At 39.0% G+C, this 27,568-nt stretch overlaps 1 protein-coding gene across 1 annotated transcript; it reads left to right on the plus strand.

The window, feature by feature from the left end:
• Positions 1-9,803: 9,803 nt before the first annotated feature.
• Positions 9,804-27,247, plus strand: LOC104227056 (putative F-box/LRR-repeat protein 9). Its single transcript, XM_070165281.1, is given in 3 exon segments — positions 9,804-10,214; positions 26,243-26,508; positions 26,511-27,247. Coding segments are annotated over 3 exon segments (915 nt in total). The 5' UTR covers positions 9,804-9,858; the 3' UTR covers positions 26,804-27,247.
• Positions 27,248-27,568: the final 321 nt, after the last annotated feature.

Here is a 27,568-nt window from a genome sequence, read left to right on the forward strand (position 1 = left end):
TGTTGGTGTTAGCAAGAATTACAGATTATAGTTCAATTTAATAGCATGTGTGCTCACTTTTGACTCTGGGCAGCATGTGTTTGGTCAGAAGTTAGGGGATTAGAATAATTGGACAGCATGTGCTGTCAGGATACATTCCTGCTGCCCATGTTTGGTTTAGTTTAATAAATGATAAAGCATTTTAATAATGAAAAGAGTTTGTTGTCAAGGGAATCTCATGGGAAGGGTTTTATTTTCAAATGGTTGAGTGGAAAAACAGCAGGAGATGGGAGGGAGTTTGAATGGTTTAACAGGCTGTAGATGGTCTGATGCAAGGCTATAAAAGGAGAAGGGTCTCGATTAGTGACAGGAGGTTTTTTTTGAGATATAAAACAGTCCTAAAAAGAGAACAAATTCAGTTTTGGTTGGCAACATAATTCCATCAGGCTTTGGTTTAGTGTGAAGTCTCAGTAGTTGATACTGTTTTTTTTGGTTTGACTCCAATTCGTTGAAACTTCCCATGCAATCTACTGGTCCAACCTTAGTTTGAGTTCGAGTCCATTTTGAGTTTTGCATGCTGTTTGTTGCTACCTGGTCATCACAAATCTTTTCGGGTTTCGTTTGAGTTGTTCCTGGTGCACTTTGTTACTGTCACTGTTGCTGTATTTGTTGGTGTTGCTGCCATTCTTGTTGCTACTGTTGCTGACTTCTCTGTATTCTTTTCTTCTGTTGTATTCAACATCCAGGTACACACTTTGAATCTCATACTGATGTAACAGTTAAAAGCATGAAATGAAGATGCAAAGGAATTTAATCAGTCGCTGCTCTACTTACAGCTTTATAAATATTGTTAAAATTGTGTAATTCTTTAATTTGTAGCTCAATAGAGAACACATTAGTTGAGCTCGTACTTAATTGAAACTATTTTGGTCTAAAACTGTGATATATGGTTTGTTTAGTAGTATACATGATGTAGCTATATAATTCATGGAATGTGTAAATCACTTAGTGTAATTGTTAATTCGAACTCCTTCTCCAGTTATGCTTTGAATATGTGGGGCAGGTGGTTTTTAACCTTGCCAAATGAAATACAGTTTTAATCTTTTGAGTTTCAACTTTATTGAATCCCGCTTAGGCAGTTTATAGGATAAGTTTCGAATACCATTAGTAGCATCCTCTGATAAGTAATTCCATTAATCTTGTTTAAATGGGTTAGTTTGAATTCAGCTTGAGAAGCGTTTGGAGTAAATTTAGCGTTTCATCAATCTTGTATGCAATTCCTTTTACCAAATTAAAAGCATGTTCACCCATGGAATATGGCACGAAACAATTCCCGTCTCATAAACAATTAATCAGATAATTAACAAGAATCCAGAGTTGGCCAAGCATGCAATTTAATTAAGATGTATTTTCTTTCTTCCATTTCTTAGAGACGAACATAATAAAGATGTAGTCGTTGTAGGTTCACCCACTTCATAAGATGAGACGAGCCTCGCCAAATAAAACGCAAATCGCGGGGCCCTCAATAATCGATCATAATAAATACTTAGAATTTGGGAATGACTGTTTAGTGAATCTCACTATCTTCCCCAAAGATAATAACGCGTCAGACTCTTTAGGCGCGATTTAATCAAATTACATCCTTAAATTCGGGTGCGCATTTATGTGACACAAATTCAAATCTCAACGGAGTCGAAATGTGTTAAAAACTACATGTGCATTGATTGTGACGTGGTTCGAGATGCATTTTCACGACGTTGCAATTCCATAAAAAAATGATAATAATAAAAGCGGTTTAAACTTAATAAAAGCACGTAAGTCACAACATGTATTTAAATCAGATATTTAGTCATTATAACAATTTAAGCGACCGTGCTAGAACCACGGGATTCGAGGGTGCCTAACACCTTCCCTCGGGTCAACAGAATTCCTTACTTAGAATTTCTGGTTCGCAGACTTCATTTGGAAAGTCGAATATTTTCCTCGATTTGGGATTCAAGATAAACCGGTGACTTGGGACACCAAAAGCCAAACTTTTCCCAAGTGGCGACTATGAATTAAATAAATAATCTCATTCAGAATATTGTCACTTAAATTGGAAAAACTCCCTCGCGCATTTACCCTTCGGGGCGGGGCGCGCAAAAAGGAGGTGTGATAGGTACTTCCATCTCTAAGGTCCTTGAGAAGATTCTCAAGGGACCAGGGCTAGTCTGCTTACGCCTTTGGGTCTTTCTTGCCTATTTCAGGCCATTGTGGCTCGATTTTGAGTAAGAACTTCTTATTTCGTCTTAAATTCGTGGGTTCCTAAGTCTGTGTTCTCATCTCTGATTTACTTCTGAAAACTCTAAATTTTGTCTTTAATCTTCTCAGATCTGTACAGATCTGAGAAGAATCGGACATATTTCACATGTTTTCATAAAAAAATCTTCTGGTTTTTGAGTGATTTTCCTTTTTTCTAAAGTTAGGGCTTCCTGGAAATCCTTTTTCTCCAAACGTTTTCTGACTCTGAATGTTTAACCTTCTTTTCTTATGTGTTTTTTGGTCTATTTATGTTGAGTTTGCCTTAGCCCTAGTTGATTTATGCTAAACCCTCAATTTTTGACATTTTTGCTTTGATTCTGAGTTTGACCGTGTTACCTGGGCACTGTTTCATTCCATGTTTTGATTCTCATGATTTCTCCTTAGTCTAATTTAAACGTCTTGTGATTTTTACCCTAGTATGCCTCTATTAAGGTTTCTGACTTGATTTCTCCACTGATTCTGTGTATTTATACTTAGCCTATTTGTGTATTTGTGAAAATATATATTATTCTCCTTTAAATCAGTATTATTTTGGATTCCTGATTTACGTATTTGCTCCGTAAAAACCTAGGGGCTGATTTTTGATTATTCCTTTATTTGCGACCTTATTTAGTTTCTTACCTTAATTGATTAACTGTGATACTTACTGATTCCCCAAGATTGTTTCCTTAATTGAACTCCTGCTTATTTACCCCTAATTGCCCACTCTGTACTTAAGTCTTACTCGATTTTCTTTCCTTAAATATTGTCCTGCCCTACCCCTTAGTTAAGGGAGACTATACTGATTTTGTGCATAATTGATTCTGTAAGCTTCCTTAATTGCTGACTGATTGATCTCATTTACCTTATTTTGTTTTGCTCCTAACTACTATATATACTCTCCTCTGTTCTCACTTCTACACAGACATTAGTTCACAAAAATACTCTTACACTCTAAAAGATATATGTTCTTCTCTACTACTTATGGTATTCATTAGTCTATCCGGCTGTAAGCCAAGGCTAGATATTGCACAACATCTGCTTTGCATTTTGTGTTTTCTCTTCCTAACTGGTATGTCACTGATTATTTTTTAAAATTTAAACCCTATGTGTTTTATTACTGCATTAAGTTCATCAATTATAAGTTCCATTCTTGTTCCTGTTCACTGTCTTGCTTAGCACTGTCTTGTTCAATATGTGATTAGCATGTCTAACCATATTTGTCTATTTACTGCTTTATCTAGCATGCCTAAATTCTGCCCTACTCAATGTATAATTATTATGTCTACACTTCACCTGTTATCTAATGCTTTCCTGTTTGTAATTCATGTTTAATCCCTTAACTATGTGATCATGTTGGTTGATCCTACTTGCGTGTCTAATTCTGTCTTCTACATTTTTTCTCCATGTCCTAATTGCCTACTATCCTAGTTAATCTGTTAGGGCTATGAAGCTCCTAAGTGTTCTATGCACATTATTGTCTATATGCCTCCCTGCACCCTATTCATGTACCCCCAATGAGACTCATATATGTTCCCAATCCCTTTCCCATGTGTGCAAACCTGTTTGCTAAAGTGCCTATGAATTGAACCTTCTATGATTGATTGGCTCTCTACTGAATTTGCTCTCTTCAAAATAGATTTCAAAATGTTATCAGTATTCTTCTAAAAATTGGTTTCATTCCTAGCATTTCTCAAAATTGGTCTATTCTAGAAAAATCTTTTTCACTCCTAAACTGTTTCCACTAAGTCTTTCAAACTATGTCAAGCACTCTCACTCACTCTTAGGTTATTAAGATCTTCCCCTTTGTATGTGTACTGCTTAGGGATCCTTGAGATCTCTCTGAACTCTGGCATATCAGGGCTGACTCTTCCATACTGCACATAACCAGTCTCTATTTAAGAAAGTCTGGGTGTGAGCACTGTCCGGGATCCTTGAGGTCCTTAGGGAACTCTAACACACATGGACACAAAAATTGGCAATGAAACCCTTGGCATTTGAGACTACTGAAGGCCTGGTATTCCCAGGTTTGCTTTGGGCCTGCATCAGGCTCCCTATAGTTTAATCTATATTGTATTTGTGTAATTTATTCAATCCTGGTCTATAATAATCTTTGTAAACAGATATTTGGATAACTAATAAGAAGGGAGGGTTGTTGTATAATATTGTGGGTAAAACTAGGTAGAAAAAATGTTATAGGCTTTATATTCTGCAAATCTGCATTAGAAGCCATGTTATAGGATTGATGTGTTCATTTACATTTAAACCATGTTAAACTTGTGCATTAGATATCATATTTTTTTAAAGCCTTCATGTTTACTGCTTTAGCATGTTGCATGCTCAATTCCTGGTTCTTCGCAAGTACTGTCACCTAGACATCCTGCTATTAAATAATCTTAATAAAAACTGTCATTCCTGTATGTATTAGATACCATGTTCTTAGTAACTCTGTTTGCGTTAGTTTGAACCACATCTATTTCGATTAAATCAATAGTTGTCCATGAAAAGGTTTAAAACAGACTCACACATAGGTATCATGTCTCTAAACACAAATTGATAAATCGCCTATTATAATCTGCATCACCCAGATCCAGCATGCCTATAGGTAGAATAATCTCAAACTCAGCTCCTGCAACTGTGATTGTGTAGAACCCTATGCCTAGGCAAGCCTTAGGTGATTAATGTCCTTGTATAAAACTGAAAACTGTGTTCTGATTTTTTATAAACTGCTTAAGTCTAATAGATTTTGAAAATCAGTAGGCAAATTGGTTAGGATTCTGCCACTTCCCTTAATACAAACTCTGCATATTCTGTATCTGTAACATTCATCTAGATACCATGTTCCTAGGCTTTTTGAATTTCTTCAAAATCGGTTGTTTGAGACGTGCTGTTTATTTTGCCTTTGTATATGTGGAGGTAAATATGAGCCTTTTACCTACTTCTTTAATTGACAGTCCTATGTATTATTTGTTTTCGCCTAGACTTTTCCCTTTTTAATACCTTATGATTGTCTAGAACTGCCCAAGTCTAGAGGTCCCAAACTCCTCCGGGGCCACAAGGAAGGGACGGGTAACAGCACGCTTAGAGGTCGCTAATCAAATTCGCTTATATAACCATTAAGGGGAGGGTAATGGGTAGTAAAAGGATATGATGACCTGCGCGCTAATGTCACGTGTAGCCTTTCTAGTTGAGGAGGATTACCGGGCATTGTACAGATTGATCTTATAGGCTAATCAACCTAGGACTTCCCTTTCCCAATTCCTATACGTGTTTAAACTATCTAAACTTCTTTCATACATGTGAATTGGATCATCTCAACTTCCTTGATAATATATGTATTTAGACTGTGAAAACTACCTTTGTTTGTAAATATGTGCTAAGACTGCTTACTTGTTAATTGACGAATTCGCATAGTTTAAGTTCGGCCAGGACCCACAGTTATGGACCGCGAGGGGTGCCTAATACCTTCCCCTCAAGGTTATTTCGAGCCCTTACCCTAATCTCTAGTAATGCAAAACTAGTTACATGAGTTAATTTCTCTAGGTTCCCTAACGCACCTTAATCTGTTAGGTGACGACTCTTCAAATACTCATTCCTAAAAGGAAACGAGTTGTTCCCCCATGAATGTCGAAACCCGGACTTCGAGAAGGAAAAAGGGGGCACGACAACAGCCTCATAACGACGCACTGGTAATATCTATCCTTATGAATAAAATTCAAGTTAAACGTGTGTTGATTGATCCAGGTAGTTCGACAAACATTATTCGATCGAGGGTCGTAGAACAACTCGGCCTCCAGGATCAAATCGTGCTTGCAGCTCGAGTACTCAACGACTTCAACATGGAAAGTGAAACCACCAAAGGGGAAATCATTTTTGCCAGTAAATGTGGCCATGACTATCCAAGAAACAAAGTTCCATGTAATCGAAGGTGACATGAGATACAACGCGCTACTCGGAAGACCTTGGATTCATAATATGAGGGCAGTACCTTTGACGCTCCATCAAGTCTTGAAATTCCCAACATTGGAAGGAGTCAAAACGGTGTATGGCGAACAACCCGCCGCCAAAGAGATATTTGAAATCGACAAAGTAGTACCAGTATCAGCATTTTCGTCAACAAAGGGATCGGAGCCAAAAGGAAAATAGGAAGTCAAATAGCAACCACAGGTACCAGCCTCGGCCCCATCGAAGGAGCAGGAGATCTTCGAGGATGAAGATTTTATGATATCTCGAACCTTCATGACCCCTGATGATTCTGATGCAACAAAGTCAACGATCGAGGAGCTGGAACAAATCATACTGATCGAGCATCTTCCCGATCGAAAGGTATACCTGGGGACGGGGTTAACTCCCGAGCTCAAGAAAAAACTCGTTTAATTCCTTTTAAATAACATGGATTATTTTGCTTGGTCCCACCCGGATATGATAGGAATCCCACTGGAGATCACAACACATCGATTGAGCCTGGACCCAAAGTTCAGACCGGTAAAACAAAAGAGAACGCCCCAGTCCGAGGTAAAACATGCATTCATCAAGGACAATGAACCAAACTTCTCAAAATGGGATCTATTCGGGAAGTAAAATATCCCGAATGTTTAGCAAACGTAGTTGTAATTCCTAAAAAGGAGAACAAACTTAGAATGTGCATAGATTATAAGTATTTAAACAAAGTATGTCCTAAAGACTCTTTTCCTCTGCCGAATATCGATTGCATGATCGATGCCACGGTCGGCCATGAGATCCTTAGTTTTCTTGACGCTTACTCCGGGTACAATCAAATTCAGATGAACCCGAAAGATCAGGAAAAGACTTTATTCATCACTAAGTATGGCACTTATTGCTATAATGTAATGTTGTTTGGGCTAACAAATGCTGGTACTACTTATCAACGCCTAGTGAATCAAATGTTCTAAGAACAAATAGGTAAATCAATGGAGGTATATATTGACGATATGCTAGTTAAGTCCCTGCAGGCAGATGACTATTTAACACATTTGCAGGAAACTTTCAACTTATTTAGAAAATACAACATAAAGCTCAATCCTGAGAAATGTGCATTCGGGGTCGGTTTGGGCAAGTTCCTCGGCTTTATGGTGTCAAACTGGGGGATCGAGATCAACCCCGATAAAATCAAGGTAATCGAAGACATCAGTCGTGGACAGCATTAAGGTTGTATTCTGTTAAAAACGGGTACATCTTTGGGGGTGTGGACCCTTTTCACATATGGTGCTTCGAATGTGAAGGGGTCAGGGCTAGGCATCATTTTGAAGCCGCCCACAGGCAATACAATTAGACAATCTATCAAAACTCCTAAGTTGACTAACAATGAGGCCGAGTATGAGGCCATGATTGTAGGTCTCGAGCTGGCTAAAAGCTTGGAAGCAGAGGTCATCGAGGCCAAATGTGACTCCCTACTTGTGGTTAACCAAGTCAACAGGACCTTCGAGGTTCGAGAAGATCGAATGTAGAGGTACTTGGAAAAACTGCAGGTAACCCTACACCGGCTTAAAGGATGGACCCTACAGCATGTACCTCGAGAGCAGAATAGTGAGGCTGATGCCCTTGCAAATTTGGGGTCATCAGTCGAAGACAACGAAATTAGCTCGGGGATTATCGTACAACTTTCAAAGTCAGTAATCGAAGAAGGCCACGCCAAAATAAACTCCACAAGCCTAACTTGGGATTAGAGGAACAAATATATCGAGTATCTAAAAAACGGGAAGCTTCCATCAGACCCGAAGGAACCAATTGCTAACAAAGGTTGCACGCTTCATATTGGCCGAAGATGGAACATTATACAGAAGGATGTTTTATGGACCGTTGGCAATATGTTTGGGTCCGGGAGACACCGACTACGTCCTACGAGAAATTCACGAGGGTACTTGTAGGAACCATTCCGGTGCTGAATCACTGGTTCACAAAGTCATCAGAGCGGGGTACTATTGGGCCAATATGAAAAAATATACTAAGGAATTCATTTGAAAATGTGACAAATGCCAAAGATATGCACCGATGATACACCAGCCTAGAGAACAACTTCATTCAGTCCTATCCCCATGGTCGTTCATGAAATAGGGAATGGATATCATCGGCCCTCTGCCATCGACCCTAGGTAAAGCTAAATTCATTTTATTTATGACTGACTATTTCTATACGTGGGTTGAAGGACAAGCTTCGAGAAATTCAGAGAAAAAGAAGTTATAGACTTCATTTGGTATCACATCATATGCCAATTCGGGATACCCGCCGAGATCGTATGCCCCAAGCAAGTCACTTGGGGCATTCTCTTCATTTCGAAGGGCCTCAGAACCGGCCCCTTCAAGCACATCCACCGATTGCTCATCACGGTCGGAGGCATCTTCAACCTCTGATGACTCGGGGACTTTGCTCGGGCCATCTTCTGAGATCTCCTCGGTCCGAGGCTGAACCTCTTCGATCATCACCGGCTCAGCGGCCATTGGGGCCTTGGCATTCCTCTTCGTTCGGGCTACTAGCTCGAAGCCAGCATCTTCATTTTCCTCTCCTTCCTCCCTTAGTCGCTGAGCTACATCAGCAGGCAGGACGGCGGTGTCTTTCTTCGACCTGCGAGCCTTGCTCTTCTTGGGCTTTGGAGTATCGGAAGACGAGACCCTTTTTCTTTTCTTTTCCTTCGACGATTTTGGGACCGGGGGCGAAACCTCCTCCTCCCCGGACGGGGGCCTCATGATGGCATTTTTCCCGAGGCCTGTATGAAAGGAAATCAAGTGAGTATAAGAGGAAAATATTTTAACAAAAGCCATCAGATACGTAAAGAAAAGGATTACCGTGATTTTTGGCTTCCCATCGGCCCCTTGCTAAATCACGCCATGAGCGCTCAGCGTACGAGGAGGTCGAAGCTAGGGTCCGAACCCAGGTCTCGAGGTTCGGAATCACACCAGGCATCCAAGCGACCGCTACATCATAGAAAAGGATGTCGAGGAGGAAGAGTAAAGGAAACAAAACAATTAATAGAAGCTAAAGGTCCGCTTCTATTATCCGCTCTTAGATTGCAGTTGCTTTTTGAGTTCTCTCTTTCATTCTTTATGGGTCTTCCCAGTCCGTTAGATCAAGATAAGAATGGTATTAGATAGATGTCTTCTTCTTTACTGAGGGAGTAGGTATGAGGCGTAGAATTGCCGTAACTTGGGCTCATCATGCTATATTCACGGGGAAGGAAAAACGAGCAGTTTACGCTTTAGTAGCTACCGTTTATTTTTGACTGATAGAAAGTATCTCTCTTTTGTCCCTCCTGACCGAACTCGCCAAAAAAATCACAATAGAAAAAGTTGTTCTTGGCACGAGCTACACCAACCTAGTAACATCAAATAATTAAAGATACGATTTTGGAATATATTTTATAAATTTTATCATTTGCAATTAGTTAATACAATATGGCAAAACACAAAAAGTAGACGTTACAAACTAAATCAGGATTATCATAGAGTATAATATAAATTTATACATGGAGTTAATACTAAAGTAATCTGTGGGACATTCTCGAATGTACTAGACAATGATATATTTGACACTCACCCTTTCTTCTAGACTGCTTCCCTTCCCCTGCTCTGGAGAAAAGGCAAAATGCCGAGGCCAAAAAGGCGTAATCAGAAAAAACTAAAAGCTTCATCATCTTCCTCCTCACCACAACTGCCGTCGCCGCCATGGGTGGAGCTTCCACCGGAAATCACTGCAAACATTCTGCAACGATTGGGAGCGGTCCAGATAGTGTGGAGTGCGCAGAGAGTTTGTAGTACGTGGTGGAAGGTATGCCATGACCCCGCTATGTGGCGTGTTGTTGACTTGAAGAATGATATCAAAATGCCTCGGGTGTTGGAGAAGATATGTCGGATTGCGGTGGATCGTAGCCAGGGTCAATTACTCAAAATTAATATCGAGTATTTTGGTAGCAGAGACTTGCTCAACTACATTGCTGAGAGGTACACTAGATCTTATCTTAAATCAGCTGATTTAACAATGAATCATCTTGAATTTCATCTTGAATTAGCATGCATTGTGTTGGAGTAAATGGGAAGAGGGAGTAGATGAACAAATTAATTAGTGTACTCAGCAAGTTGGGTTCATGAAATACAAATTGCCTTTTTCTGTTTCCGAGGGTCTCCTGGAAACAGCCTCTCTGCCCCTCGGGTAGAGTTAAGTTCTGCGTACATATTACCCTCCCAGACCCCACTTGTGGGATTACACTGTGTTGTTGTTGTTTTTGTTGTTGTTTTTGTTGTTGTTCTACATTCTAAAATTGTATCCCCGTTGTGTTTTGCATCTCTTTCTCCTTGACCTATCAAAATGCAATGACAATCTTTTACCTCTTTCATAAATAGGGGAGCCTAGCATCTTTTTTTGGAGATATCTGGGCATGACTAAATAAGCTATCTGTGCTTGCTTATTTTTCCTCTATTCGTTTTTCCTAACCCAACATTTCAAATGTCAATTCATGGCTGAAGTACTTGTACAGAAACATCATTACTTTTTGAACTAATATCATTAAACTTGTGAGTAACTTGTACTTTGTGTTTACGGCGTAAACATCATACACATCTGGAGGAAATTATACTGTAGGGACAAGCTGAAATAGGGCACCTGAGAAATTCAACTTCCAAAAATTGGGACAACCAAAAAGAACTCTTTCCTTTGATAGGTAGCTAGAAAACGGCTACTCTTTAGCTTTCGAGAAGGATAATGAGAAATGGTACTCCCTTCCCTTTGTTCCAGTTTATGTGAACCTATTGTAGTTCGTTCCAAAAAGAATGACCCCTTTTTAAATTTGGAAACAATTTAGCTTAAACTTCCAATTCTATCCTTAATGAGAAAACTTTTATAACCACACAAATACTCTGGACCCCTTTTTAATTTGTTTAGGATCATAAATTCTAAAAGTCTTCATTTTTTTCTTAAACTTCATGCCCAGTCAAACATGTGAAGGATTGTGTATAGGTGTTCGTAACACGCAGCGGAAGACAATAACAATCTTAGGCAGATCTTTTCGTGTTTAAAATTTATTTACATGTCAAAGATCGGATCTGAGACGTACATGGTGAAGAGAGTCTCGTTTCAAAATTCTTCGATAGTGCGAAGACTCTATGTGTATCCACACCGAGACCGATTCTTGCTATCAACTCTTTGATCAATGAAACCTGTGAACAAATTGAATGAAAAAGAAGCTGAAATTTTTCTCAAAAACTTCGGCGTAGTAGTAATAGGACAAGTAAACAATTTTCTGTGTCAAACATATCTCTCTCGATTGTGCGGCTCATGGATGCCTTATGTTTTTTCCTCACTTCCTCGTCACATATATATTGATATTTATATATCACCTTTAGTAATCCTTTTCCTATTGGTTAAGAAAAGACTAAAGGTCGTGACCTATTGTTTAAGTGCATTGGCAAAATATTTTCCTAATAAAATATTATATTAATCCAATTGCAAATTGGATTGAGGTTGCCGTCAGTCCTTTTTACGGACTTTAGACATGAATCCAACTCGATTCATTAGTCTTCAATTTTCAATTACCATAAAATATGCCGCAGGAATTCCTTTATGGACACTCCATGTCCAATTCAAAATTGGATCAAATAGTCTTTATTAATACTTTTATACATCCCATATATAAATGCATAGTATTAATTATGAGTACTAAATATATATCACATATATATTCCAATCAAGAGATATAATTTAATTTTCTATTCCAAATAGAAAACTTCAATTTGTTCATAATATTAATTATATCCTCTGTGCTAGCAAAAAATATAATAATATTTTATTTGGACTAATAACTAAATCTATTTGACTAATTAAATTCCTTAATTTAATTATCAAATAATAAGTTAATTAATCCTTTAGCAAAGATCAGAACACTCGTAAGTGACGACCCCATAGGTTCAATACTAAACCGGTAGTAAATTGATCACATCAATATACTAATCAAGGGTGGCGTCTAACAACACTCCTTAACGACCGGATAACATGAAGTATACAATTTACTCTCAAGAACCAGTAGAAAATAATGTAGTAATTCCTTCTGTCCTTATAGCTCTGGATCACCTTAGGATATGGTTCAACTGTCAAATCCTAATAGGCGACCAACTATGTGTTCATGTCAAATATAATCGACCATTGAGTGACCTAAGAAACTCATTTCTTCTTTCATTCAATTGTCCTGGCCAAGGTCTTAGTTTGGTCGTTTATAATTCATGACGACATGGAGCTTAAACTCATTACCAAGAGTTGACAGATTCCATCTTGATCAATCACCAATTCTACAAGCATTTAATCGTACTCAATATCCTTTCAACTATCGCCCTAGGGCCATAGGTGTCTGGTATCAAAGCACAATAAATAACTTGTCAATTACTATGACGATCTCAGGTCAAAGGTAACTCTTACATCACATTCTTCAAGAGAATATCCTATTGACAGTTTATGGTAATTCTAACCATTAGGAATTATCCAATGAGTCGACTCAATGATCATATCTCTATATGCATCATCTATCTATGTAATTTAGTTAATGAGATCAACTAATCTTTATCCCTTAAAGACGATCACATAAATATTGATCTAACCGGATTACTAATGTCCAAATTAATAATCCTACGATCAAGAACAAATTTTGGAATAAATTATAAGAAACTTTACTCTCATTATTATGATCTCCATCACAATGTCAAGTCTCAAAATTTAATCAAGGACCTTATCAAATTAATCAAGCAATTAATAACAATGGTAAAAGAATATCAAATGTCATATATATTTTATATCAAATAACGTTCACAAAAATATGTTCACATCATCAAATATGATATTGGATCTAGGGCATATTTACTATATTTCCAACAATTTCCCACTTGCACTAGAGCTAATCGCTTTTGTACTTCATTCACAATTTCCACTTGTGCTTGTCAAACTACTTTGCGCCAAGAGCTTTAGTGAATAGGTATGGAGAATTTTCCTTTCCATTAACCTTTTGAATCTAGACGTCTCCACGTTCAATGATTTCTCTTATCAAGTGATACCTTCACAGAAAGTGTTTGGACTTTTGGTGTGATCTTGGTTCTTTTGCTTGAGCAATGGCTCCAGTGTTGTCACACAACAGTGGAACCGTACCTTCTATTGAAGGAACCACACCAAGTTTAGTTAAGAACTTTTTCATCCACACAGCTTCCTTAGCTTCACTAGCTACTATATATTCTGCTTCAGTCACTGAATCAGCTACTGTAGCTTGTTTGGAACTTTTCCAACTCACTGCACCACCATTTAAGGTGAATACATAACCAGAAATAGATTTGCTATCATCTCTATCTGAAGAGAAACTTGCATCAGTATAACCTTCAAGTTTCAACTCAGTATCTCTATAGATGAGGAATTGGTCTTTAGTCCTTAAGTACTTAAGAATGGTCTTCACCACCTTCCAATGTTCCTCACCAGGATTTGCTTGATATCGGCTAGTCACTCTAAGTGCATAAGCCATATCAGGATGTGTACATGTCATGGTATACATGATAGCTCCCACTGCACTAGCGTATGGGATCCTACTCGTCCGTTCTCTCTTCCGGTGTTTTAGGAAAATCCTCCCTACCGAGAGTAATTCCAGTGCCTATCGGTAGATAGTCTCTTTTGGAATTATCCATATTATACCTCTTTAAAATGGTATCAATGTACAAGGACTGGGAAAGTCCAAGCAGCTTCCTAGATCTATCTCTATAGATCTTTATTCCTAATATATAAGCTGCTTCTCCCAAGTCTTTCATTGAGAACTGTTCAGATAGCCAAATCTTGGTACTTTGCAATGCCGGTATGTTATTCCCTATGAGCAATATATCATCAACATACAACACTAAGAATATAATTGTACTTCCACTAACCTTTTGTACACACAAGGTTCTTCTTCGCATCTAACAAAATTGAACTTTTCAATTATCTTGTTAAAGCGAATATTCCAACTTCGAGAAGCTTGCTTTAGTCCATAAATGGATCTTTATAGCTTGCAAATTTTATTATGATCAGACGAAGATGTGAAACCTTCAGGTTGTGTCATGCACACATCCTCTTCTAGCTCACCATTAAGGAAAGTTGTTTTCACATCCATTTGCTATATTTCATAATCATAGTATGCTGCTATAGCAAGCAAAATCTGAATTGATTTGAGCATTGCCACGGGAGAGAAAGTCTCGTCATAGTCGACTCCTTCTTTCTGACGATATCCCTTGGCAACAAGACGGGCTTTGTAGGTCTCCACCTTTCCGTCTGCTCCAATCTTTTTTTTAAAAACCCATTTACAACCTATAGGTTTTATATCCTTTGAAGGTTCAACTAAAGTCCATACTTTATTTTCCTTCATGGATTCCATTTCGGATTCCATGGCCTTTTGCCACTTCTCATAATCAGAACTTAGTATAGCCTCTTCATAGGTCTTAGGGTCATCATCATTATGATTAACCTCATTTGATACATCATCTTGTACCATTAAATTTAATCTAGTTGGTACATGACGTTCTTTTGTAGACCTTCTAAGAGGTACTTGTACAACCTGTTCACGTTGTGCTGGATTTGGTTGTTGTTCAATTTGGTTTGGAACTAGTTCATTAACCTGTTCTTGCACTTCATTTAGTTCTTGAACTTCAACCGTTGAAGATGGCAACTTCCTTTGCAACTTCAAAACATCCAATAAAGGTTCTTCAACTTGCGTCTTATGATCTTTATATTGTGTTGATTCATCAGTTTCTTGAACTTCATCAAGTTCTATTTCTCCATTATAATTTCCTTCTAAAAGAAATTCTCTTTCCAAAAAGGATGCTCCTCTGGCCACCAACAATTTATGGTCAGAAGGGTGATAGAAATAATATCTCATTGTTTCCTTGAGATACCCAGTGAACCTACACTTATCAGATCTTGAGTCAAGTTTATCAGACTGTAATCTCTTAACATAAGCTGGACAACCCCAAACATTAATATGTTTAAGGTTAGGCTTAAATTTTTTGAAATAAACTCAAGTTGGTCTGAGAATGCTCCCAGGCACTCTCCCCGAGGCGCTCGAGAACCATGAATCCTAGCTTTTCACCACCACCACCAGAGATATCACCCTGCCGCAAACTTTCCCCAGAAATCTCACCGGCGTACAGTCAGCCACGCGAGCTCCGGCGAGCTTCCTCTCATGCGCCGGCGCGTGAGGCCACAACAGGCCTCCTTTCACTTTCTTCTCTTCAGACAACCTCTTCGTGAGGCTGTTTCGACCGCTCCTCTTCCACCACCTCCTTTTTTTGACCTCTTTCTTTTTTCCTGCGACGGAAGTGGCTTTTTTCGGCCAGATTTCAATATTTTTCTTCTGTAAACCTCTTTGCCAGCCTTTACTCCGACCTCCAAATTCCAAACTCTTTCACTATTTTCCGGCGACGGGTGAGTCACCTCTGGCCGGATTTCATTTTACCTTTTTCAGATAGCCTCCTAGTTTGGGGTAGGCGCACCTAGATAGGATGGATTATTCAGAGAGAAATTCCTTTTTCTCTCTAGAATCCAGAAAATTGGAAAATATGTCTCATCAAAGCTGTTTCCTGGCCAGCCCTAGAATTAGGGGGCAGATGTCACCGAAAGTTAGACGTGGGGCAGGAGCCACATTTTACGCTGCTGGGGACCACACTCTCAGGCGCAAGGGCTTCTTGGATTCTTGTCTAATCGGGTCTTTCTCCAAATGGGTTGGCTCCCCGGAGGCTGTTAGGAACTGGACAGCAGAGGCTTGGAACGTCAAGAACGGGCTGAAAATATCGCAACTGGGGAACACTCAATACTTGTTTTGCTTCATTGACGAGTCTCAAGCTTCAGAAATTCTTATCAGAGGAAACAGATTGTTCGATGGGAACTTCCTAAAGTTAGACAGATGGGTGGAGCACGACGGGTGTCTCGATCCTCGTTTCGCAAGCAAAACCTTGGTGGTCAACATGGTTGGTCTCCTTGTGCATCTTTGGTGTCTTGACCTTTTCAAGAATTGGGGAAATCCGTGGGGGCTTCATCGATGTTACTTGTAGCCTACACGATCTATCTCGAGTGAGGATTGTGGTGAGAAATGGGGGCAGAATCCCGGTCTCCATCGTAGTGGAAGATGGCTACTTGAGTTACAGAGTTTGGTTGAGCCCTGAATTTCGCCCTATCTTTATGCCTGTGGTAGTGGCGGAAGAAAAGGGAATGCCAAATAGAAGGGAGGGTAGGGAAAATTAATCATTGAAGGGAGGAAGAAGCTCACCGGATCATTGGGCAACGACAAAACCACAAATAAGAGTGAGAAGAAACGAGGGGTCTGAATTTGGGAGGAGAAGACAAAACTTTATCAGGAATAGAAGACGTGAATGCCCCTGGATCAGGCACGACAGATGGAAAGGCAGAATGGGTCGGTCCTCCCCTAAGCATAACAGGGTCGGGCAAGCTTTCAACAAGTATAAGTCCGTGCTTTCACAAAAGGGCCCAGCAACTTTTCCTAATACTATTAGAATCGATCCTTAGGGGCCCAAATTATCTAATGCCGTGGATGATAAGACTCCTAATAATTTGGGAACAAATGTTCCTTCTTCTGCTGCCAATGCTGGTTCCCACAATGGCATTTCTTCTACGGGCTCCAGTGGAATACGCCCCTCCTCGACAGCGGATGCTCCAGAGGTAGCACAGGCTAAAGGAAGTGCTGCTACTCATCGGCCTACCATCTCTGATGGACCCAGTTTCATCACCCCCTCATCCTCCTCGTCTGAGGAGATTGCTGCCAACTGTGCTAGAATTGCAATTACAGCCAAAGTGATACCTAGGGTTCCATGCCCTCCTTAGCCACAGATACTTGCTGACGTTTCTTCCTACAGAAGTGGGGTGTTAACTTCAGAGGTCAGCGTCTCTCAAGAAACTAGTGTGAATATCCCGACACCTAAGGGTACTACTGTCAGCAATGCTATGGTCTTGTATTCCTCAGGCGGGAGCAAGGAAGGGGCACTTATAGGAGATGCATGTCTAATTTCGTCACGTAGTGGAGGGGATTTGTCATTCTGGATGGAGGAGAAACTATTAAACTTTGGAAAAAATTTGGGAGTTTCTTTTGAAGGAAAGGAGGATAGGGTGTTAGAACTGTTGAGGGAGATTGAGCAACAGTCTTTCTTTCATGGTGAGTCGAGTCAAGGGGGTAGGCAAAAAAATTTAGGGGATGTAGTGGTGTATCAGAGAAGGGGCCGGGTGTGCGACAGGGGGGAAGGAAGTTCGGCTATGGGGGGTGGGGAAGAAGGGGATATTGTTGCTTATGGAAGTTAAGATCCTTTTATGGAATGTGAGGGGAATGAATGACCCAAACAAAAGGGTCATCATCAAAGTGGGAGTTAGAGAGTGGGGTGCCAACCTAGTTTGTTTTCAGGAGACCAAAATGAAAGTTCTGTCAGATGCAATTGTGAGGAGTGTCTGGGGAGGTAGTTGGGTAAATTATGACTATGTCCCAGCAGTGGGAAGTGCCGGGGGCATCCTTCTTATGCGTGGTGATAGAAGTCTGGAGGTAAATGAGATTAAGAAAGGGGTATTTTCTCTAGCAGCTCTTGTCAAAGATAGAGGGAGTGGGGTAGAGTGGGGATTTGGGGGAGTGTATGGCCCAGTGGGAGAAGGGTCCAAGGCGGTCTTCTGGGAGGAAGGGGTATTTTCTCTAGCAGCTCTTGTCAAAGATAGAGGGAGTGGGGTAGAGTGGGGATTTGGGGGAGTGTATGGCCCAGTGGGAGAAGGGTCCAAGACGGTCTTCTGGGAGGAACTGGTGAATGTTATGGGGGAATGGGATATTCCATGGGTTTTAGGGGGAGACTTTAACACTATCAAATTCCCGGAGGAGAGATTAGGGTTAGTATGATTTCAAGGGCCATGGAGGAGTTCTCTGACTTCATTAATGATCAGTTTCTCATCGATCTTCCTCTATCAAGGGAAAGGTTTACTTGGGCCAGGGCGGAGGAATCAAACTCAAGGTCTAGACTTGATAGATTTCTTATATCGACATCCTGAGATGAGCTGCTGCCGAATGCGCTTCAGCTTCCTTTACCGAGGCTGACTTCGGATCATTTGCCCATCATGCTTGATGGACGGAAAGGGAGAGGGGTGCGCGCTCCTTTCCGTTTTGAGAACATGTGGTTGAAAGTGCCAGGATTTGGCGACAAAGTGAAAGAATGGTGGACAAGCTACGAGGTAACAGGGACACCTTCATTCCGTCTTTCAAAGAAACTTAAGTTGCTTAAGAGAGATACCATTAGGTGGAATAAGGAGGTCTATGGGAGGGTAGAGGTTAGAATGAGGGAGGTCATGCATGAATTGGGGGAATTAGAGAGAGTGGAAGGGGCGAGGGAGTTAGATGAATCCGAGAAGGCAAGGCTGGGGGAGGTGAAAAAAGAGGTAGTTGATTTAGCAATAGCTCAGGAGACTAGTTGGCGGCAAAAATCGAGGGCACTCTAGTTAAAGGAGGGGACTCGAACACCAAGTTTTTTCATAGGGACATAGACTCTTTAGATGTGGATGGGGTGAGGACTGAGGGTGAGGAGGAGGTGAAGGAGGCGATAGTGGGGTTTTATGAGAATTTATACAAAGAAGAAGAAAGTTGGAGGCCTACTTTGGGGGGGAATAGATTTCAACCACATAGGGGAGGGAGACAGTGTATGGTTAGAAAGGGCTTTCGAGGAGGAGGAGGTGCACGAGGCGGTGTCGAGTTGTGATGGTGATAAGACACCCGGACCTGATGGTTTCTCCATGTCCTTTTTCCAATTCTGTTGGGACATTATTAAGGGGGAGTTGTTGGAAACAATTGAATACTTTCACGAGAACAGTGTCTTCAAGCGAAGTATCAATGCTTCTTTTATTACCATCGTGCCTAAAAAAGAAGGTGCATCTTCTATCAGAGACTACAGGCCTATTAGTCTTGTGGGGAGCATTTACAAGATTATTTCCAAAGTGTTATCCAACAGACTCAAAAAGGTTCTTGACACTATTGTTTTGCCATCCCAGAATGCTTTTGTGGAAGGTAGGCAGATCCTTGACGCCGCTTTGGTGGCGAACGAACTTGTCGACTCAAGAAGAAAAAATAGAGAACCCGACTTACTCTGCAAGCTGGATGTTGAGAAGGCGTTTGACCACGTCAACTGGGAGTTACTGGATTTCATTATGTTATGGATGGGGTTTGGGGCAAGATGGAGAGGATGGATCAAGTACTGCATTTCATCAGTCAGATTCTCGGTCCTAGTAAATGGTAGCCCGTGTGGCTTCTTTAGCAGCTCCAGGGGTCTCAGGCAAGGCGACCCTCTATCCCCAATGCTATTCATTCTAGTGATGGATGCTCTGAGTAGAATGATGGATCGTGCGGCAGCAGGAGGATTCTTGAGAGGTTTCTCAGCTCCAATCGGGGCTAATAGTGGCAGAAGAGTCTCCCACTTGCTCTTTGCAGATGACACCCTGGTTTTCTGTGATGCAGATATGGATCAGTTGACACACTTGAAGTACATACTACAGTGGTTTCAGATTGTATCCGCACTGAAAATCAACCTCGGCAAGTGTGAGATTTTTCCGGTGGGAGAGGTGAACTACATCGATGTTATGTCCCGTGTCCTTGGTTGCAAGGTTGGCTCACTTCCTACTACCTACCTGGGACTTCCTTTGGGATCTTCGCATAAAGATACTATAGTCTGGAATCCAGTGATTGAAAGGGTAAAAAAAAGATTAGCAGGTTGGCAGAAATGGTACTTGTCAAAAGGCGGTAAGGAAGTGTTTATTAAAAGCACCTTATCGAGTATTCCCACCTACTACTTGTCCCTGTTGCAAGCCCCTGCGAGCATCACAGCAAAACTGGAGCGGCTTCAAAGGAATTTCCTATGGGATGCGACTGATGGAACTAGAAAGTTTCACCTTGTGAATTGGCAGTCAGTCACTGAGTAAAAGATCTCAGGGTATTCAACCGAGCTCTGCCGGGGAAGTGGATGTGGAGATTCGGTGTGGAAGACCACGCTCTATGGATGGAGGTCATCGCAGAAAAATATGACTACACAAAAGGGGGTTGGAGGACCAAGGCAATCACAGCACCTTTCAGTTGTGGCATGTGGAGGAGCATCATGAAGAATTGGGAAGTATTCAATGGCAACATAACTTACATGGTGGGCGATGGAAGGAGAATAAGCTTTTGGCATCAGAGGTGGTGTGGAGAGAATACTCTGAGCGCCTCTTTCCCACACGTCTTCAGAGTTTTAAACCAGAAGGAGTTAATGGTTCATCAGATTCGTAAGGAGCATGAAGGGGGGGGGGGAGTTGGGACCTATCATTTAAAAGAAACATGCAAGATTGGGAGATTGCAAAACTCCAAGACTTGTTGACACTTCTGTACGGGCAAGACTTGCCCCGACCCTCTAGTGATTCTTGGAAATGGGGATTGCGTGCCGATGGTTTGTTTTCCATAAAGTCGTTCTACCAGAGTATGTTGGTGAGAGGGGAGACAACTTTCCCTTACTCATCGGTATGGGTTCCTAAAGCACCCACAAAGGTGTGTTTTTTTGCATGGCTAGCGGTGAGGGGTGTGATTTTAACTGCGAAAAATCTGCAAAAGAGAGGAATTACACTTGTTAGTTGGTGCTACATGTGTAAAAGCTCGGGGGAAGAAGTCAATCATCTTTTGTTGCACTGCCCTGTGTCATCGGCCTTGTGGAGGGCAATTCTGAATCTTTTTGGTGTTCAATGGGTGATGCCAAGCTCTATAAAGGAAATGCTATACAGTTGGGCCGGTCTACGAAGAAGAAGAAAACGAAAGGCGTGGAAGTTGCACCGCTAGCTCTCATGTGGATAGTTTGGGGAGAGAGAAATAGGAGAGCTTTTGAAGGGGTTAAGTCTCCTTTCTCAGATCTTAAGAGTAGGCTTTTTTCTTTGATTGCTTTTTGGTGTACCCATATAGGCCCTACTTGTGTGGAAGATTGGGCGTCTTTCATAGAGAATCATATTATGATGTAGATTCTCTACTTTGTTGTATAAATCTTGTATAAGGGAGTTTTCCCCTACCTTTGATTAATACAATTTACCTTATCAAAAAAAGGTTAGGTTTACATTCTTTCCATATCTCATATGGTGTTGTAGAGACTGACTTAGTGGGAACTTTATTAAGTAAGTATGTTGCTGCTTCCAAAGCATATCCCCATAAATTTTTTTGGAAGATCAGTGAACCCCATCATAGATCTCACCATATCTAATAAGGTTCGAGTTCTCCTTTCAGACACACCATTGTGTTGTGGTGTTCCTGGAGGTGTCCACTGTGAGAGAATTCCATTCTCTTTGAGATATCTAAAATCTTCACTAAGATATTCTCCACCTATATCAGACCTTAGTACTTTGATACTTTTACCAGTCTGCTTCTCAACTTCACTACGGAACTCAGACTTGTGTTTCATAAAATATACAAATCCATATCTTGACATATCATCAGGGAAGGTGATGAAGTAAGAATATCCACCTCTAGCTTGAATTTTTATAGGCCCACAAATATTTGTATGAATTAGTCCCAATAATTCAGAAGCTCTTTCTCCACTTCCATTAAATGGAGATTTGGTCATTTTTCCTTTGAGACAAGATTAACAAGTTGAATATGATTCAAAATCATACTTGTCAAGGTATCCTTCCTTGTACAACTTGTTAATTCTTTTCTCTTCAATATGACCAAGCGTACAATGCCAAATGTATGTATAATTTACTTGATCATCTCTTTTCCTCTGAAGACTTGAAACATGCATAATCGAATTAGCATTCACATTAGGTAAGACATAAACATCATGTTGGAGATAGTCATTCACATATAAATTATCACTATAATAAATAGAGCAAATACCATTGTCTATATTAATGCGAAAACCACGTTTGTCTAACATAGAAGCTGAAGTTATGTTCGAAACAAATTTAGGACCGTAATAACAATCATCCAACATAAGTACTTTGCCCGTAGGCATTATTAAAGAAATTGATCCTACAGCTACGGCCGCAACTTTTGCACCATTTCCAACTTGTAGATTAACTTCCCCTTTCTTTAGTCTCCTATTTATCTTGAACCCGTGCAACATATTGCAGATGTTATAGCCACTGCCAGTATCTAATACCCACAGTGAAGAATTAGTAGTAGCTAAAGAAACCTTGAAAACATTTTTCATTAATGTCTCACCTTGTTTCTTGTCCTTTAGAGTTGCAAGATACTCCTTGCTGTTTCTCTTCCAATGCCCTTTCTTCTTACAGTGAAAACATACAGCATCATATACTGACTGCAAGATCAAATCTTCAGAAAGCTCTTTACCAAGCTTGTACCCCAACTTCTCATCTTCTTAGTAAGAACAATCATATGATTTGACAAGGGGTCCAACTGAAGTGTTAGTTTTCAATGTCCAACTGTGTATCAACCATCTTCTTTAGATATTCAATGATTGCAGTTGGATCCATATTCTGATGCTTCCTCTGGAGTTCATAACTCATAGAAGCAAAAATGATGTGTTTAATAGCAAGACATTCTTCCAAGTGTTTCTGATAAACCTTGGTGCTTTGAACATCATTCTCTGGTGGGATTAGCTTTGCGGGCTTATCGATCACATCAATGAGCTTTTCATGCATGAGAACAATTCTCAAATTTCTATAACAGTCATCAAAGTTTGGTCCTACCAACTTGTTGGTCTCAAGTATTTCACGCAGTGATATAATAGACATATTGAGAAATCTAAAATATAGAAAAGAAAAGGCAATAATATAAGAACATATTTACATGTATCATAAAGACATGGACTTTTATCTAAATGATATTTCCACTAATTATTTTAAACTATTTACCCTCATTATAGTTTACGAAATCCTTATTCTGTTAGTGGAGTAAAAGAATCCTTTAATAATATGTATGAGCCCCTTGGAAGTCAAGTCGTTTCTCACATATATTTTAAAGGCAGGTACTCTTACCAATTGTATCCCCATACAATTTCCTTATTTAGCTCTATGTCAAATAGTCCCCTGGTAGTCAGGTCGATCCTATTGGTATAATTGAGTTCAACCATCATGATAGCAAAGAATTTATTAAATTTTATACTCCTCGGGTAGTCCAGGCGTCTAGTAAAAAATTGAATAATTCTTGCAATCCATGCATCTAATGCAATAAATAATTTTAACATATTCTCGGACTATAAGTCTCCTAGTAGTCAAGCCGCTCCTTATAAACAAGAAATAAGTAAAATTATTTACTTTGATGGATAGCTCTATAATAAAATATCTTATATTTTATTATTTAAGAACTCAAATTTTAGTAAGAGAGAATTGTTACTAAAACAATTTTTAATAACATGAATTAGATCAAATCTTTTATAGCATGTGAATTTAGTTCAAGTTGTCTACATGCTTAGTTTTAAATTAATTTACATCACATGTAATAAATAATTCAAAATTATGTAACGAACTAGCACGTGAGATAAAAACAAAATTCAACATTCTTCTAACATGTTTAATCTATATATCACATATATCACAAAAAAGTAATTCATGCCAGAATATCATTAATAATTAACATCTCATCAACTAATAACAATTAAAAATAACAATAGAATCATTTAACCTATTATAGATTCCCGTCGTATCTAATACATAAATTTCAAATTCAAGTTACGAACTATCTCAATAGTTTAACTTATATGTATATATATATTTTATTCACAATAAAATTATATCAATCCATATGCATTCAAACAATTTGACTATTGCATAAAACATATGTATTATGGTTTGAACTCTTCAAATATTATCTTAAAATATTTTTAAATAAATTTTAGACACGAGAAACCTGGCTCTGATGCCACTGAAGGATTGCGTATAGGTGTTCGTAACACGCAGCGGAAGACAATAACAATCCTAGACAGATCTTTTCGTGTTTAAAATTTATTTACATGTCAAAGATTGGATCTGAGGCGTACCTGGTGAAGATAGTCTCGTTTCAAAATTCTTCGATAGTGCAAAGACTCTATGCGTATCCACACCTAGACCGATTCTTGCTATCAACTCTTTGATCAATGAAACCGCGAACAAATTGAATGAAAAAGAAGCTGAAATTTTTCTCAAAAACTTCGGCGTAGTAGTAATAGGACAAGTAAACAATTTTCTGTGTCAAACATATCTCTCTCGATTGTGCGGCTCATGGATGCCTTATGTTTTTTTTTGCACTTCCTCGTCACATATATACTGATATTTATATATCACCTTTAGTAATCCTTTTCCTATTGGTTAAGAAAAGACTAAAGGTCGTGACCTATTGTTTAAGTGCATTGGCAAAATATTTTCCTAATAAAATATTATATCAATCCAATTGCAAATTGGATTGAGGTTGTCGTCAGTCCTTTTTACGGACTTTAGACGTGAATCCAACTCGATTCATTAGTCTTCAATTACCATAAAATATGCCGCAGGAATTCCTTTATGGACATTCCATGTCCAATTCAAAATTGGATCAAATAGTCTTTATTAATACTTTTATACATCCCATATATAAATGCATAGTATTAATTATGAGTACTAAATATATATCACATATATATTCCAATCAAGAGATATAATTTAATTTTCTATTCCAAATAGAAAACTTCAATTTGTTCATAATATTAATTATATCCTCTGTGCTAGCAAAAAATATAATAATATTTTATTTGGACTAATAACTAAATCTATTTGACTAATTAAATTCCTTAATTTAATTATCAAATAATAAGTTAATTAATCCTTTAGCAAAGATCAGAATACTCGTTAGTGTGCGACCCCATAGGTTCAATACTAAACCGGTAGTAAATTGATCACATCAATATACTAATCAAGGGTGGCGTCTAGCAACACTCCTTAACGACCGGATAGCATGAAGTATACAATTTACTCTCAAGAACCAGTAGAAGAATAATGTAGTAATTCCTTCTGTCCTTATAGCTCTGGATCACCCTAGGATATGGTTCAACTATCAAATCCTAATAGGCGACCAACTATGTGTTCATGTCAAATATAATCGACCATTGAATGACCTAAGAAACACATTTCTTCTTTCATTCAATTGCCCTGGCCAAGGTCTTAGTTTGGTCGTTTATAATTCATGACGACATGAAGCTTAAACTCATTACCAAACAGATTCTATCTTGATCAATCACTAATTCTACAAGCATTTAATCATACCTAATATCCTTTCAACTATCGCCCTAGGGCCATAGGTGTCTGGTATCAAAGCACAATAAATAACTTGTCAATTACTATGACGATCTCAGGTCAAAGGAAACTTTTACATCACATTCTTCAAGAGAATATCCTATTGACAGTTTATTTTAATTCTAACCATTAGGAATTATCCAATGAGTCGGTTCAATGATCATATCTCTATATGCATCATCTATCTATGTAATTTAGTTAATGAGATCAATTAATTTTTATCTCATAAAGACGATCACATAAATATTGATCTAACCGGATTACTAATGTCCAAATTAATAATCCCACGATCAAGAACAAATTTAGATTAAATTATAAGAAACTTTACTCTCATTATCATGATCCATCACAATGTCAAGTCTCAAAATTTAATCAAGGACCTTATCAAATTAATCAAGCAATTAATAACAATGATAAAAGAATATCAAATGACATATATATTTTATATCAAATAACGTTCACAAAAATATGTTCAAATCATCAAATATGATATTGGATCTAGGGCATATCTACTATATTCCCAACAACATGTTCACGTAAATTGGAACAGGGGAGTAATGTATAGTGTGAACTAATTTGCTGCTATTGGTGTGTCCGACACCCACTTGTCTGCTTTTCAGTGAGCTTGGCTGTTGTTTACCTTTTAGTCTTCTTATAATTTCTCATTACTTTTTGTTTCCTCCATTAAATAAAAGTTCTCTTAAAGTAGTCAAATTGGGACCCTTTTGAACAGATCAAGCCAGCTTAGACATCTCAAACTTGTCGGGTGCTATTATATCTTAGATGGATGTTTGGCTGCAGCTGCTAAGAACTTCCCTCTGTTGGAGGAGTTGCAGATATACTTTTCCGGCATTAATAAAGATCTTATAAAAGTTATTGGTCATGCTTGCCCCCGGCTTAAGTCATTTACATTGAATGCCCATGGATTTCAAGGATATGAATGCAATGATGAAGCTCTAGCTGTTGCCAGAAATATGCCTGAACTGCGGCACCTTTCCATGTCTTGACAAATGAAGGCCTGCATGCCATTCTTGATGGCTGTCCACACCTTGAATCGCTCGACTTACGCCACTGTTACAATATAGATCTTGAAGGGGATTTAGGAAGAAGATGTAAAGAACAGATTGTAGATCTAAAGGACCCTCATGATTCCACTTACGGTTATGAATTCAATGCTGAGATTTATGATTATTTGTCTCCTGATTCAGACTGCCCATGTGGAATTACTGAATCTTCGTCTTCTGATGGTGAGTTCCATCGGGTCTATGACGATTTTAATGACTACTACGACTAAATCCATTTAGCAGCAAGTATCTTGGCGAAATGTTGTCCCTTATGAAGGTCATATTCAAACCAGAAATTACTGATGGTAAGAACCAAATATTATTCATCGTTCTTTGATACAGAACTTAAATGGTGGTTGCATTTTTGCAGTTTTTTGGTTGCTTTTGGGTGATATGGCATTTTTTTGCAACGGTGACAGGTGAAGTGTTTAGATTTGTTCATAGTTTGCAGCTGATTGTAATTAGAATGACCAAAGCAATCCTCTTCCTTTTGCATTTGAGGTGACGTCTACGACCTCTAGACAATCTTTTGTGGTTTTGCCCTTCTTTTGTTCATACCTCAAAGGGTCTTGGAACGCCCTAAGCTATGTATCTTGTATCTACTTTTCTTGAGCTTGTGTATAAAAGCTACTTCTGTTGTGCTTGTTCAGAGTAATATCTTCTTCTTTTCTTAATGTCTTTTGAGATAGTGGTAAGCTTGGCTGCTGGTTCAGTGTGACTCAAATTAACCTAATTATGCTTTTCAACTTCCAATCAAATTATTGGCATTACTTGTTTCTTCGTAATCATGGTTGAATCTGACTTATATCTTTTAGTGAACTTCTTTGTAAAAGTTTGATGATAATTTGTTGGTTGATACCTCATATTTACAGTTAGTCTCTTCCGTTGCATTTGGTTCTGTTAGATGTCTAAAAACGGCATATCGTTTGTCAAGTGGAACTTCTCCTTGAATGGATGGCCGAAAACAAAGAACATATTGAGAACAAGCAAAAAGA

The sequence above is a fragment of the Nicotiana sylvestris genome, chromosome 12 (genome assembly GCF_000393655.2).
Source record: "Nicotiana sylvestris chromosome 12, ASM39365v2, whole genome shotgun sequence".
Taxonomy (NCBI): Eukaryota; Viridiplantae; Streptophyta; class Magnoliopsida; order Solanales; family Solanaceae; genus Nicotiana; species Nicotiana sylvestris.